Here is a 13,968-nt window from a genome sequence, read left to right as displayed (position 1 = left end):
TGTATTGCAATGAGCACTGGGTATTATACGCAAACAATGAATCATGGAACACTACATCAAAAACTAATGAAGTACGGTATGGTGACTAACATAACATAATAACAAATATTAAAAAAGAATCAAATGAAGACCAGTAATTTTAAATATGTTATTCAGCCCATTTCCTGAAATAATATTGGTTGTTGCAGTCTAAGCTTACTTCTTTCCATAACTCTCTTTTCTGATAGCTCTTGAAAAGCTATGCCAAGGAAGAGGAACACATTTTGGAAGCAGAAAATAAAAAACTAGTAGAAGACCAGGAAAAACTGAAAACTGAATTAAAGAAGACTTCAGATGGTAACTTCTTGGGCATGTGCGGAAGTAGAAAGTGTAGCATGATATTTTATGCAGTTACTCTTCACTGTTTTCCCTAAAACAAAACTAATGGCTCAGTGTTCTTCTGGCTAAAATACTGAGAGTGACCTATTTATAAATTCCGGCTCAAATATGAAGATAAAACATGATTTTGGCCAAGAGAAACATGCTCTGTTATACAGAGAAACATGTAGGTGTTTCAGATCTGTGTTGTAAATACAGATGTTCCTGCCTTAGCAAAAGAGCTATGTTCCTGAAAAGTTGCTTGTAAACACAGTTTTGGAAAATGAATCACATTTTTCCATCATAGTATATTGCTTCTTTGAAAGAAGCAATCGCAGGGGGACAGTTCTGGTTACAGGAAAATATACTGCTTATCTCAAACCCTAATATTTCCTACCTGCCAGATATAAGGAAAGCAGTCCCTGAAAAGAGATGGATAGTGTAGAGTAAGCAACAGTCTGGGGTTGTTGACAATTTGAATGGCTTATTCTAAAATACATTGCAATCAGGACTTGGGAAGTCAGCTATTTCTTCTATGTTTTTTTGTTTCTTAATAATTCCGATAGCATTTTCTTCTTCATCAAAAAAAATATATATATTATTGCTTATAGCCACATAACACAGAAAAGAAGGTACCCTAAGTCCAGTGTCATCCCAGGAAACTCTGAGTAAAAATTTGTGGCTGGACCCCTGGGCAACATCCTTGCATATAACAGATATTCCTTGATATTGTCCAGACAGTAGCAGACCTCTCAGCCAGCCAGAGTTAAGATAATGATCAATGTATAGACCTTCTCCGATTTTGAATCTCTTCCACTACTCTTTGTTGGAGGTAAATTGGAGAATGTTCAGTGACTGAATCATGGACCTACTTTAGACCATTTGTAAGTTTATATTTCTTTAAATAGATCTTGGCTTAATAAAAGTTTTTTTATATTATAAATTGCTTTATTATCTATTTGCAATATTTGGATAGAGTTTATTTCATCAAGATGTATTTGTATTTGATATGGAAAGCCCAAAGATAAAAGCTCATTCTGTAAAATCAAAACAAAATCCATAGGATATTTCATATGATATAAAATTCTTTAATCACTTTCCTACTTCTTATTTAAAGTGAAAAAAAAGATTAGAGGCAGTAGTTAAAAAAATAAGTTACTCTTCTAGACAAGATAGTGTATTATGTGATTGGTGTAGTATAGCCCAAAATTCATTTTTGGTACTGTTGCCTCTTCTGTTGTTACAAAAGATTTGGAACATGATCAAGAAGTTTTAACACTTACATGAAAATAAATTTAGTAATCACCCACCCTCTATGTTAGACATTTAAGAAGAGAAGCAGTGTTCTTCTTTTTCACCCAGCATAAAATATTGCTGCAATCCTTTTGAAGAATTCAAGGGACTATTTCCGAAATACCTTTTATTAGCATAAAAAAAATTGTTTCAAAGTCTTGCTTTTTTTCATACCCACCATGGCATGGATCCCTCTTTTAATGTAAGAAGGGTGGTACAAAGATAAAAGACAACAGGTTTTTTGCCATGCTGCACCTATCTTAACTTTAAGTTTAGTTTCTTTTTCCTTTACATTTCAAAAATCCCAGCTTTAAGATATTTTGAGCTTTGACTTTGTAAGTCTGAGATACAACTCTAAACCTAATATTATTTTAGAGTAATATAAAGAAACTCAGTATTTCTTTAACAGACAATTGAGATGTTTGGAGTAGATGAACTTTTGATAATATAGACATTGTGTTTATAATCTGATAGCAAGAGATACCGGCTTCTGTGTTTAAAGTGTAGACTACAAACCTACTTTCAGAGTGAATCAGTGTTGAGGTAAAAGCAGATTTTACCTGTTTGAGTATGTCCTGTTAGGTTTCTGCAAGATGTGTGATATTTTATGAACAGAGTTTATGTACCCAAAATTATTATTTCACATAACAGTATTAATGACCTTGAGAAGATCAAAGTTCCATTTCTAAAGGAGATAAATCTTTGGCTCTGTTCTCTTGACGTATTCCAGTCAAGTTCATTAAGGCGAGAACTAAAAAATTATGTGAATTAATAGTGCAAGAGATTCAGGTAAATTCAGTAGTACAATGCTTTGTACCTATTGTCATTCAAAAATCATTGATTTCTAAACATGAAGGATATTAAGGCTGACAGGGCTTAAGAAATGTTTCAGAAAGTTCTTTTATATTTGAAAACTGAGTAGAAAAGCACTGTGATTTGACTCTTCATGGAGGCAAATAGAGTATTTCAGTATGAATTTTCTTACCCTTGGTGATGGTTTAATCTAAGTGAAACATTTTCTCCAAAGTATACTAGTGGAGATAAAGCATAAATACAAATGTTTAGCCTCAGATTGGAAAAGCAGTGTTCTGAACACAGGTATTAAGAATATTCTGTTGGTAGTGCCAAACACTCCATCAGTTTTTAATCACCAGCTCAGATTTGGACCAGAGTTAGTAAACTGTCTGTGCTTCAGTGCAGTAATATGACCCTGGTGATCCAAAAGAGAGCACACATGTCCCAAAGCACCTAATTTATAGCCAGGACTAACTTAGTCAGGTGTAAGGACCTGATCTATCATTTTTAATGATCTATTTAACAATAACTCTGATACCCCAGTATGTGGAGTAATTGGGAAAGGGCACTGCCATGCAAAATGAGAACTTAGCTTTGAAGAATTTACAGAGCTCACATAATAATAACAAAAAAAGACTTTAGAAGCTCTCATAATAAAAATAGATCTTGTATGCAGTGGGAAACCTTATGATGTCCAAGGAGATTGACTTCAAAGGAGTCTCCCAGGATAGCTACTGGTTTTTATTTTTACAAAGAAATACCTTCTTGGCATTTATGCTTATAAATATATACCTTCTCAATATATATTAACTAGAGGAAACATGTACCATTCAGTCATTGCCTGCACTGATGCAATGGTGAAAGTAGATATGATTTTGAAAGTGAAGGCACCTGGCTGGCTCAGTTGGAAGAGCATGGGACTCTTGATCTCGGGGTCGTGAGTTTGAGCCTGATGTGGAGTGTAGAGATTTCTTAAATAAAACAAAACAAAAATGTTTTTAATAAAAATTAAAAAAAAAATAAAAGGGAGTTTCAGGGCACTTGGTTGGCTCAGTCAATAGAGCATACAACTCTAGATCTCAGGGTCATGAGTTCAAGCCCCACATTGGGCATAGAGGTTACTTTTTTTAAAAAAAGTAATTTTCACGTGGAAATGTCTACTCCTTATTCCTTTATGAGCAGAAATGTATTCATAACATGCTACATTTTAAAAGGAGTTCTCCGAGCTGCCGATCTTACAGTAGAGGTTGAGTAGTAGCCTACCTATTTCCCCTACATAAAGGGAAAAGAAGAAAAAAAGACAAAAAAGTGATTGAGGCAAAATCCTTGATCCTGGCTTTATCCTCCTTCTTCCCTTCCCTCCCTCCCTCCTTCTTTCCTTCCTTCCTCTTTCAGTCCATCAGCAATTTTTTAAAGAACTTTTCAAATTATTTATTTATTTCAAGATCTTTTAACATGGAGCATAATTAAAATAAGACATAGCTTTTTATGCAGATTTAAAACTGAGGGATGGGGCTCCTGGGTGGTTCAGTTGGTTGAGCGTCTAACCCTTCATCTCCGCTAGGGTCTTGATCTCGGGGTCATGAGTTCAGGCCCCACGTTGAGCTCTGCCCTGGGCATGGAGCCTACTTTATTTTTTTTTTTAAAGATTTTATTTATTTATTTGACAGAGATAGAGACAGCCAGCGAGAGAGGGAACACAAGCAGGGGGAGTGGGAGAGGAAGAAGCAGGCTCCCAGCGGAGGAGCCTGATGTGGGGCTCGATCCCATAACGCCGGGATCACGCCCTGAGCCGAAGGCAGACGCTTAACCGCTGTGCCACCCAGGCGCCCCATGGAGCCTACTTTAAAAAAAAAAAAAGAAAAAGAAATAAATAAAACTGAGGGCTTTCCAATTCCTTAAAAATGAGTTATTTGAGCCATCTATCTATCTAAAAATTCTCAAAGTCTAACATAAGCATTTGTTATAGTTGAAAATTTTTGTGAGCATGAACTGTCTTTAATTTGCAGCTATATCAAAGCCATCACCTTATTTTAAAGTTGTTAATAGTTTAAAAATGTGTTAGTTTTGGTCATATTGTTTGCTTTATTTCCTTTTAATGAGCTTTTATAATTTGAATAAGAAATTCCAATTTTTTCTCCTCTGTTTATATATTTGGAAGTTTCTGCTTCTTTGCCATCTCCTTCCCTTCTCTTAATAACTAAAGAAAAGTCCATATTAAAAAATAATAGTACAGTTTATTTAATGGATGTGACAATAGGCAATATGTAATTAATAGTATATTAATTAAGCAAAAAAATTGCACCAAACTATTAATAGCAGTTTTCCTTGGGATGTACAAAGAATTTATTTTTTTTCTGGAGTTGAAATTATTTTCTGTAATGAATTTCTTTTTCGTGTACAGTGAAAAGGATAAAAAAAAAACAAACTCTCTTCCAATATCCAAGTAACCTAAGGCATCCTTTTTGGGGCTTGAATTATCTGATTGATTGAGTCTGTTCCCAACTTACTCCCTACTCCTTACTTTGAGGGTAGATACTACATCTTAGAAGTTGTTTAACCATTGCTAAGTGACATGGATCACCTTGCAAAATCTGAAAATATACTGGGTTGTTCTAGTCAAGTCACTGAACCTTTTATAGGCCACAGTTTTCTGTAAAATAAGGTTAATTGGCTAGTTAACCTTTAATGTCTATGTATCCCCAAATAATATAATTAAGCAAAAGTGACCATCAAGAATTATTTTCACTGTGGCTTTTTGACCCTTAAATTGCATTTATTTTTGATGAGAGAAAATTTTTCACCGTAAGTTACCTTTCTTCCAGACTGAAGTTCAGCAGGTGGTTAATTAAGCCATATTCCTCACAGGAGAAAAATGTTTCACGTAAGCTTAGAATCATTAGGACAGGGCCTGGCATGTTTTATCCACCTATTAGCTCATAGCTCAAGTGCGTTATATGGAATGGGGCTACAAATCTTAAGTCTCTTGGGTGAGACATGCCATTTCTCACTAGGTTATAGTGTGGTTGTTTGTTTAGAACATCTATGGGAATATTGATATGGAGTAGTATAACTGCAGGAGAAGAGAAATGATTTAAGTAAAGAGATCAGCATGTTCTTTTCATTATAAATATGGGGGAAATAAATAAGACTAGATCTTTAGATCTTTTCTCTCCAAGAATCTTTCCTTATGGAATTATAACACAAAGTAGTCACTCTAATGCTTAAACAGAGTACCTAATTCTTTTTCTTCTTTTTTTTTATTTTACCAGAGTTTTCATATACAGAAATACTAAAAGTCAAAAGTACTACAGGGCTTACAGTGAAAAATAGCAGTTCCCTGAGACCCATCCCCAGACACAGCAACATTCAACTCATTTAGCTGTTTCTTCGGATGTTCACCTCCAGTTTTCTTTTTTTTTTTTTTTTTTTTTTAAAGATTTTATTTATTTATGTGACACAGAGACAGCCAGCGAGAGAGGGAACACAGCAGGCGAGTGAGAGAGGAAGAAGCAGGCTCCTAGCGGAGGAGCCCGATGTGGGACTCGATCCCGGAACGCCGGGATCATGCCCTGAGCCGAAGGCAGACGCTTTAACGACTGCGCTACCCAGGCGCCCCCACCTCCAGATTTCTAAACGCAATGTTTAGGTAGCTGTTTTTTGATCTTTCAGTGTGTGGGATTTTCTCTTTGACTTTCTTACACGGAAGGGAAGAACTTAGCTCTCTTGCCCAGCTCCTCAGACACATTTCCCATCCCGCATCTTTCCAATATAAGCATATCATAATTTTTCTTACATCACATTATTATGAGTACGTACCTACTATTCATCATTGTCATGAGAACCGCTTTGTCTCTTTCCTATGCTGATACCCTCTTTTCCTGAGTTCCATGTTTTCCACTTTTCATTTACTCTCTCCTTTTGGTCGAACATACCATCCAATAGCTTCCTGAGGAAGAGTTCATGAAAGGTAAACAATTTGAAGCCATGAATGTCTGGAAATCGTTATTTTCTGAAAATAACTATCATTATTTTAGCCCTACCCTTTGTTGAAAAATGCTTAACCTCAGACATTTGAATGCAGTGCTCCATTATCTTCTTGCTTCTGTTGTTTCTGTTGACATGGCAAGAGTCATTCCAGTCCCAGATTCTTTTTGTATATGGCCTGTTTTGTTTTGTTTTATTTTATTTTGCCTTCTGGAAACTTGTAGAATCTTCTTTCTGTCCTTAGGATTATAAAATTTCATCATGAGAGAGATTTTAGGAGGCAGGCAGAACCAACAAGATTAGGGGAATGAGGGAACGCAGAAATTTAAGACAACTCCAGGTTTCTAATTTGGTTGACTAGGTGGGTAATACTTTTACTCTAGATTAAGACCAAAGGAGATGTGGGGTGCCTTCTTTTATTTGGAGAGAGGGAAAGCAGATAAAATAAGTGTGGTTATAAATATGCTGAGTTGGGGCCATCAGTATATCCTAGTGAAAATGCCCAAAGAACAGTTAGAAATACAAATTCAAAGCTCAGAAGAAAGGTCATCTCAAGCTAGAGTCTAAGCCATCATACATATGGATAACTCTGACAGTTAAATCAAGGAGTTAATGGGACAGTCACTGTATTTGAGTGAGAAGGAAGAGGTCTGAACAAAGAACTCTGGCACAGACCAACATTTGAGGCTTAGGCTGAGAAGGTTTGACCTGATAACATTTGATCAGAGGTTTGACCTGATAATGTTTCACCTCTGGCCATCTAACTCTCAGTCATTTAGCTAGTAGTAAAGATCCCCTGGATTCCAGGCAGACACCTCTACTTTGCAGTATGTATTAATAATATGAAACCTGCAGATGACCAAGAAGGTATTTATAATACAAAATGCTAAGTGTTAATTATAAAATTTTCTTCTAAAATTTTAAAATATCTTTGAGGGGTACTTGGGTGGCTCAGTCGGTCGAGCATCTGACTCTTGATTTCAGCTTGGGTTATGATCTCAGGGTCCTGAGATCAAGTGCCATGCCAGGCTCTAGACTCAGTAGGGAGTCTTCTTGAGGTTTCTCTCTGTCCCTCTCCCCCAACACACATGCACTCTCTCTCCCTCTCTCTTTCTCTCTCTCTCTTTCTCTCAGATAAATAGATCTTTAAAAAAATAAGACATCTTTGAAAGGTATTTTGAAACTGCAAGAAGGAACAGAGTGAGAAGCGTGTGGTTAACATGAGTTGGAGGAAGTTAGGAAATATGAGGAATCTGAAGCTTGAGAAGCAAAGACAGTCGCTCAGCCATGCTGCCTCCTCTCTCCCTAGACTACCTCACAGATTACTGCAATTTGATCATTTCTTCCAAATTTGAAAACAGATAGTATTTTCCTTCACTTCCTCCTTCCCCATCTTGTTTCATCTTCTTCTCAATTATTGGCAGGAGATTGCTGTTGAAGTAAGTTTTTATTTACCCAACACTTCTGAAGGTTTGTATTTCGTTTCGAGAAGCCTTCAAGTGATTTTCCTGGAACCTGCTTTGCCCTCTACCCTAGGTTAATAGCACATTCTTCTGCTTCTTAGAAGTCCCCACAAGTTTCATGAACCAAATACCCCACAACGGTTTTTATAGGATCAGTTCCTGGGTTTTGAGATTCTGCAGATGGCCACATGTTCCTGCAGGGTTACATATTAAAGGGGTTTTAGCAACATGGAATCTTTGCTCCGTTCCATTTATGAACTTTTCTGTGTACCTGCCATATACGAAGTATCGTGCTGCATGCTGGGAGGGATACCAAGGTGAATACATTGCCATCCCAGTCTTCAAGGATCTCTAGTGAGAATGGTAGATAAATTCACTGATAACAGGAATGTGAGGCAAGGGATAATAACTGAACTGAAGGTATAATTCAAAGGGCTATGGTAGCACAGAGGAGAAAGTGATGGATTCGTACCAGCAGAGTTGAGGAAAATTTCATGAGGGAGGTATTTGAGCTTGGTCTCAGGGATGAGAGGGATTTCAGAAGCAGAGATGGCCATGTCTTCCCCTAGCCTCAGGAACGCACATGATCCAAGGATTAAAGACCATTATACCTAATAGAATGGTTTATGACTGGGTTTATGGAATGGGCGTGATGAGGCTGACAAGGAATCTGAGACAAGATCCGGGGACCATGAGTCCCATGCTTACAAGTCCACCATTTATTCTAAAGTAAGTCCTGAGGGTGCAGCAGGTTTTTAACAAGAAAATGTAGAGCCACGAACCGTCTTTCACCAAATAATTTGTAGACAGAGATTTAGAGAAGAAAGAATAAAAGAGCTCTCAAATGTGTAAATGTCTTTATTTTAGAATTCTCTTGCACAGTTTGTTTGAAGATGCTAAAAGCATCTGATATTTGGAAATGCGGAGTTTAAAGTTACTCATACTTCATTTGACACTAGTTTTTGCATATGAGCTTCTCTGTGACCTTGGGGAAGGTACTTACTCTAAGCTGTAGTTCTTCATGGAGTCATTGCGTCTAAAGCACACAGCCCAGTGCCTGGTCTGGGTTCAAGTTTAATAAATCGCTAGGCTTTACCATTGTCATTGTTATTATTATTTCCATCAGAAAAGTTTCCTTACACCTGCATTTTCAACCTAAAAAATGTCGAAACTAATTTAAAGCCTTTACCTCAAGAGAAAATTTTTCTGACACTATCTTACTTTTTTTTTTTTTTTTTTTTTAAAGATTTTATTTATTTATGTGACAGAGAGACAGCCAGCGAGAGAGGGAACACAGCAGGGGGAGTGGGAGAGGAAGAAGCAGGCTCCTAGCAGAGGAGCCCGATGTGGGACTCGATCCCGGTACGCCGGGATCACGCCCTGAGCCGAAGGCAGACGCTTTAACGACTGCGCTACCCAGGCGCCCCTTCTTTTTAACTCCATGTAATACTGCCGTTTTTGTATATCATAATGAAAAGGCAATCAAATTTAAGGTAAAATCTTTCACAAGCTTCTAAATTGAAAAAGAGAAAAAAGACCTTTCAGAGTCTGATCAACAGTACAACATGCAGTGTTAGATGTTTGACTTGTTCATTTGCTAATTAAATCTGGGGTTGGTTTATAAAACCAAAATAAAATAACAGCTCTGTTCTTTTCTGTGGGTGTCTTGGAAAGATATTAGTTGGGCCCAGGGTGTTTTAAATGCCCCGTGTTTCCAGGTGACGAACACCAATGAGATGGATTTGTTTTTGCTTTTGAAGCTGGAGCATGAGTTTTTACTTTAGGGGCGCCTGGCTGACTCACTTGGTAGAGCACATGACTCTTGATCTTGGGGTTGTGAGTTCTAGCCCCACGTTGGGTATAGAGATCACTTAAAAATACAGTCTTTTTTTCTTTTTTTAAGAGCTTTTGCTTTAGAGGTTGCTTGTTGGGGGCATTTCCACATGAAAATCCACCCAGAGTCTCAGATCAACCTATCCAAAATTAAATTTGTCATCCTCTCCAAATTATCCCCTCTTTGGGTTCCTGGGTCAAAATCTAGCTAGATTGCTAGAAAATTAAAGGAGGGGGAAATACTTTTTCTTTCTAAAATTAAATCTCATTGCAAACCCCCTGTCTGGATAGCCTTTGTTCTTTCTATAAGGAAAATTGATGGAGTTAAAATGGGAGACTTTTTAGGAGGTTTCTTAAAATCTAAATTTAAGAGAAACTGATAACACTTACAAGTGTTGTTTTAGGACAAGGGCCAGCAAACTATGGGCCAAATCCTGCCTGCTGCCTTGTTTTTATAGATTAAATTTTACTGGAACAAAGCCATGCTTATTCGTTCACATATTTCCTATGACTACAGAGTTGAGGCCAGACAGAGTCTACATGGCACAGAAGAAATATTTACTATCTGGCCCTTTATAGAAATAGTTTAGGAACCCATATTTAAGGTCTTCAAATAAAGAAGAGTATCTTTTTCAGTACAAAGGAGGTGATGCTGAAAAAAATTGCTTCTGCCGTCAATATTGTTATAAAATTTAGTGTGTACCTAATTGCTCGTTGAATATTGATCAGATAATTTAAGAAATTATATATACTTATGTATAGTAAAGCTAGTTCTTTGTTTATAGTCCACACAAATTGATTCCTTCAATTCTCATATATGATGGGTTGATAATTCTTCTAGATGTCATGTATTTCTTCTGCTATATAAAGTATACCCTTTATAAAGCAATTTGTATAATCTGTTTTTACACAGTGCTTTGCCTAAAATGTACATCCCAATCTTTAAGTGGAAAGCCAACATATTCATATAGTATTTAATTATTCTTTGCTAAGTAACAGATCCAAAATTATTTTCTTAAACACTGAAGCAACCTAAGGTTAATTGAGGACGTCTTTATGCATTTATTGCACATGCAGTGGGGCTGATTTTTTATTAAATTAGAAAGCCTGTTTATCAAGTTCCCTGGCCCAGAGTATCATTAAACTTTTAAATATCTACACACCAAAAGACCATGTCTTTTCTAAACCCCAGGAACACTTTACCCATGAACCTCACCCATATTCCCAGTAGCCCAGAATGTATGGGCAGGCACTCGTATGTGCAGAGTAATCATTCAGTTTCCCTTTGTTCTGGGCAGGAGAAAAGTAGATCTATATTTGGTTTTATTTATTAATGTTGACTCTGTGATATAATTAGTTGTGCAGCTTTGTTTCCATTCCAGAAGTGTCTTAATCCTCTTGCAGAGCATGCAGTCTTGTAAAGCATGTCCCCGTTTGTCTTTGCACCTTTCGTTTGGGATAGTTTTCAACACCACGGATCTGATTATGCCTCTGCACTATTTAAAACTCTTCCTTGGTTCCTGTCACCTTTGCAGCTCTCCAGGATGACACACATCATCTTCTGTGATCTGGCCCCCACCGTCATCTCCAGCTCTGTCCTCCAGCCTTGTCCAGTCTAAATGTTATACTCCTACTCCATTAAATATCGTAGTTGGGAGTTCTCCTTACAGTGGTGTTTCCCTACTTCTCCCCTTCGCCCACGACTGCAGGAAGTTATAAAATTTAGTGTGTACCTAATTGCTCGTTCCTTAATCCTTCCTTAATCCTTCACTCTTGTGGATAGCGTACGCTCATCCTTCAGCTCCCGCATTGTCATGTCTAAGCAGCCTCCCTGAAACTCCCTTCCATCTGGACTGAGGGACCACCTTGTGAACCTCCATATTGCTGCATGGTTGCTTATGTGATAGTGCGCTCTGTAGAATTTTCCTTTTTATTCGTTTGTCTTTCTTACTAGATTACAAGTGCTGTGAAGGCAAGGGCCACGTCTAAGTCAACTATGTGTCCCTAGTATGCAGCTAGTGTTCCGACACTGACTTTGGTGCCCGCTTTTCCCTCCTTACCCAGTTCCAATTTCATGGCTTATCCTAATTACGTTCTTGCTAATTACTCATCTTCTTCATCTCCTTACCCCCTCGCTCTCCCCCTCCTTCCTTCCTCCTCTACTCCCTGGCTCTCTCTAGGACCTAGCTGTGGTTAATCGTCACATCTTCACCTACTTGGCACCTGTACCCAAACATGTCAGCATTGCGGAGGGGACCGACTTTTTGCTTTAAATAAATGGTCACTAAATTCTGTGGACCCTCAACATGCATGACAGCCCCATTGCACTTCTCTAAAATCTCCTTTCCACACTCCAAGACTGTCAGATCTCATTGCACTTAAAAATTCTAAGTTCACCCTCTTTCATCAGGCACAAAGAATTAATCAGGCAGAACTTCATCTTCTCACCACCAAACTACCGTCCTCCAGCAGCCAGGCTCATGGGTTCCTGTGGGTTAAGTCTCCATCCCTCATCTAGTGCTGTGGATCCTAGTCTCCAGGACTTTGTTTCTACAGTTACTCCTGTACTTCCTGTCACTCTGCGAACATCCTCTGGGATCTCCTCCCCAGCAGAACAAAAACAAAAACTTCCCTTCGCTCCTATTCCTCCAGTTACTGCCCCCATTTCTCTGCTCTACTTCATAACCAGATTTCTTTTGCCCTTTAACTTGTTATTCAGGCATAATTTCAAACTCACAGGAAAGATGCAAGAATAATATCAAGAAATTCCTCTGTACCCTTCACTCAGTTACCCAATGATAACACTTTACATTTGCCTTCTCTTTTTCTCTTCCTATCATGCTGTCACTTATTATTTGGATATTTCCCAACTGTTGACTTCCTAATTCCCTTATTCCTTCTATATTTGTTAGATGCCATTCATTGATAAGGAGGAGTCTTCCTTTATCCCCTAGTTATATGTTTCTTTAATTCATTCAGTGGGTTAGAATCCATTATGAGCATTATGCTTTTTGTTCACATCGTCTCAGAACTGGCAGTTGGAGTCTTTTCAAGTGGAGTGTCATATCATTTTGTCATTTCCCCATTCTGTAAGCACTTACTTTCTGGTATAATGAGACATACCAAGCTCACCTTATACTTTCCTTTCTCCAGCCCTTGAATCACCATTTCTCCAATGAGCCTTGGTTCCTTTAAGCAGAAAATGGGATTTAGAAAATAGGATCTGGATCCTGGATGTGCCCATTCCTCCTGGGGCGTCATTATTTATAGGCTCTCTCAGCAGACAGCACTGATGGTAGCTAAAGTTCCACCTCTCGAGAGAAACTCTTCCTGACTGCCCAGTCTCTTGTAGCCGTCCAGGCACTCACTCTGCCAGCCGTCTATCTGGACTTCTGGGTGACACTTAACACTTGGTTGGTCTCTGTATTGTGTGTCTTCCTTCCAGATTAGAAAATGGCTTTTATGAGAACAGAGACCCTGTAGCTGTCCTTTCACTCAGCACTCAGAAAAATGCCTGATGCCTAGTAAGTTTTTGAATGGGTAGATGAGCAGATAACTCCCTTGTCTTGGGACAGTTTCATCTGTGTAAAACTTCTTCTTTTATGTCACGAAGAACAGGAACCTCAGCAGTTAGTAACCAGAAGAAAAATCTCCTTCTTCACATAATTTTTCTTTTTTTAAGATCGTATTTATTTATTTTGAGAGAGCACACCGGGAGGAGCAGAGGCAGAGGGAGAGAGAAGCTTAAGCAGGCTCCGTGCTGAGTGCAGAGCCCAACACAGGGCTTGATCTCATGACCCTGATATTGTGACCTGAGCTGAAATCAAGAGTTGGATTCTTAACCGTCTGAGCCACGCAGGTGCCCCTTTCCTCATATTCTTGATGAAATAGGAAAGATTTGCCGTCACTGTTAAGGAGCTTATTTCTTAACCACCCTTTCTATATTTATTGTACATATTGACCCTAATATATGATTGCATAACAACACTTCTTGTGAACTCTGATTTTAAATATTTAATGTATTAAGCTCATTTCTTTACTGGAACATCTGCTTTTCCTTTATTCACCTTCGTACTGCTCACTCACTGACTTTTTAGAATATTACCACTTGGTCCTTCTTTGTTTTTTAATATATACTATAATACATAATTGAAAAATATAAAGATTTTTTACAAAAGAAAATTTTAACTAAATTTTTCTTTATTTAGAACAAAGAAATCAGGCATATCCTATTTGATAG

At 37.9% G+C, this 13,968-nt stretch overlaps 1 protein-coding gene and 1 non-coding gene across 4 annotated transcripts in view; both read left to right on the top strand.

The window, feature by feature from the left end:
- The window catches only part of BCAP29 (B cell receptor associated protein 29), a 49,572-nt gene that overhangs the window by 15,819 nt on the left and 19,785 nt on the right, over positions 1-13,968 (top strand). For all 3 annotated transcript variants that reach the window (XM_026503447.4, XM_044385755.3, XM_026503456.4), the window contains exon 6: positions 228-336. In XM_026503447.4, the coding sequence (XP_026359232.1) occupies positions 228-336 (109 nt within the window). The remainder of the gene's footprint in view (positions 1-227; positions 337-13,968) is intronic.
- On the top strand, positions 3,587-3,725 carry LOC113267285 (small nucleolar RNA U109). The gene has a single exon (XR_003320687.1). It is a non-coding gene; the product is annotated as a small nucleolar RNA U109 (small nucleolar RNA).

This window comes from Ursus arctos, unplaced genomic scaffold (assembly GCF_023065955.2).
Source record: "Ursus arctos isolate Adak ecotype North America unplaced genomic scaffold, UrsArc2.0 scaffold_3, whole genome shotgun sequence".
NCBI lineage: Eukaryota > Metazoa > Chordata > Mammalia > Carnivora > Ursidae > Ursus > Ursus arctos.
Note: the sequence above shows the minus strand (reverse complement) of the source record. Positions and strands in the feature narration are given on the sequence as shown.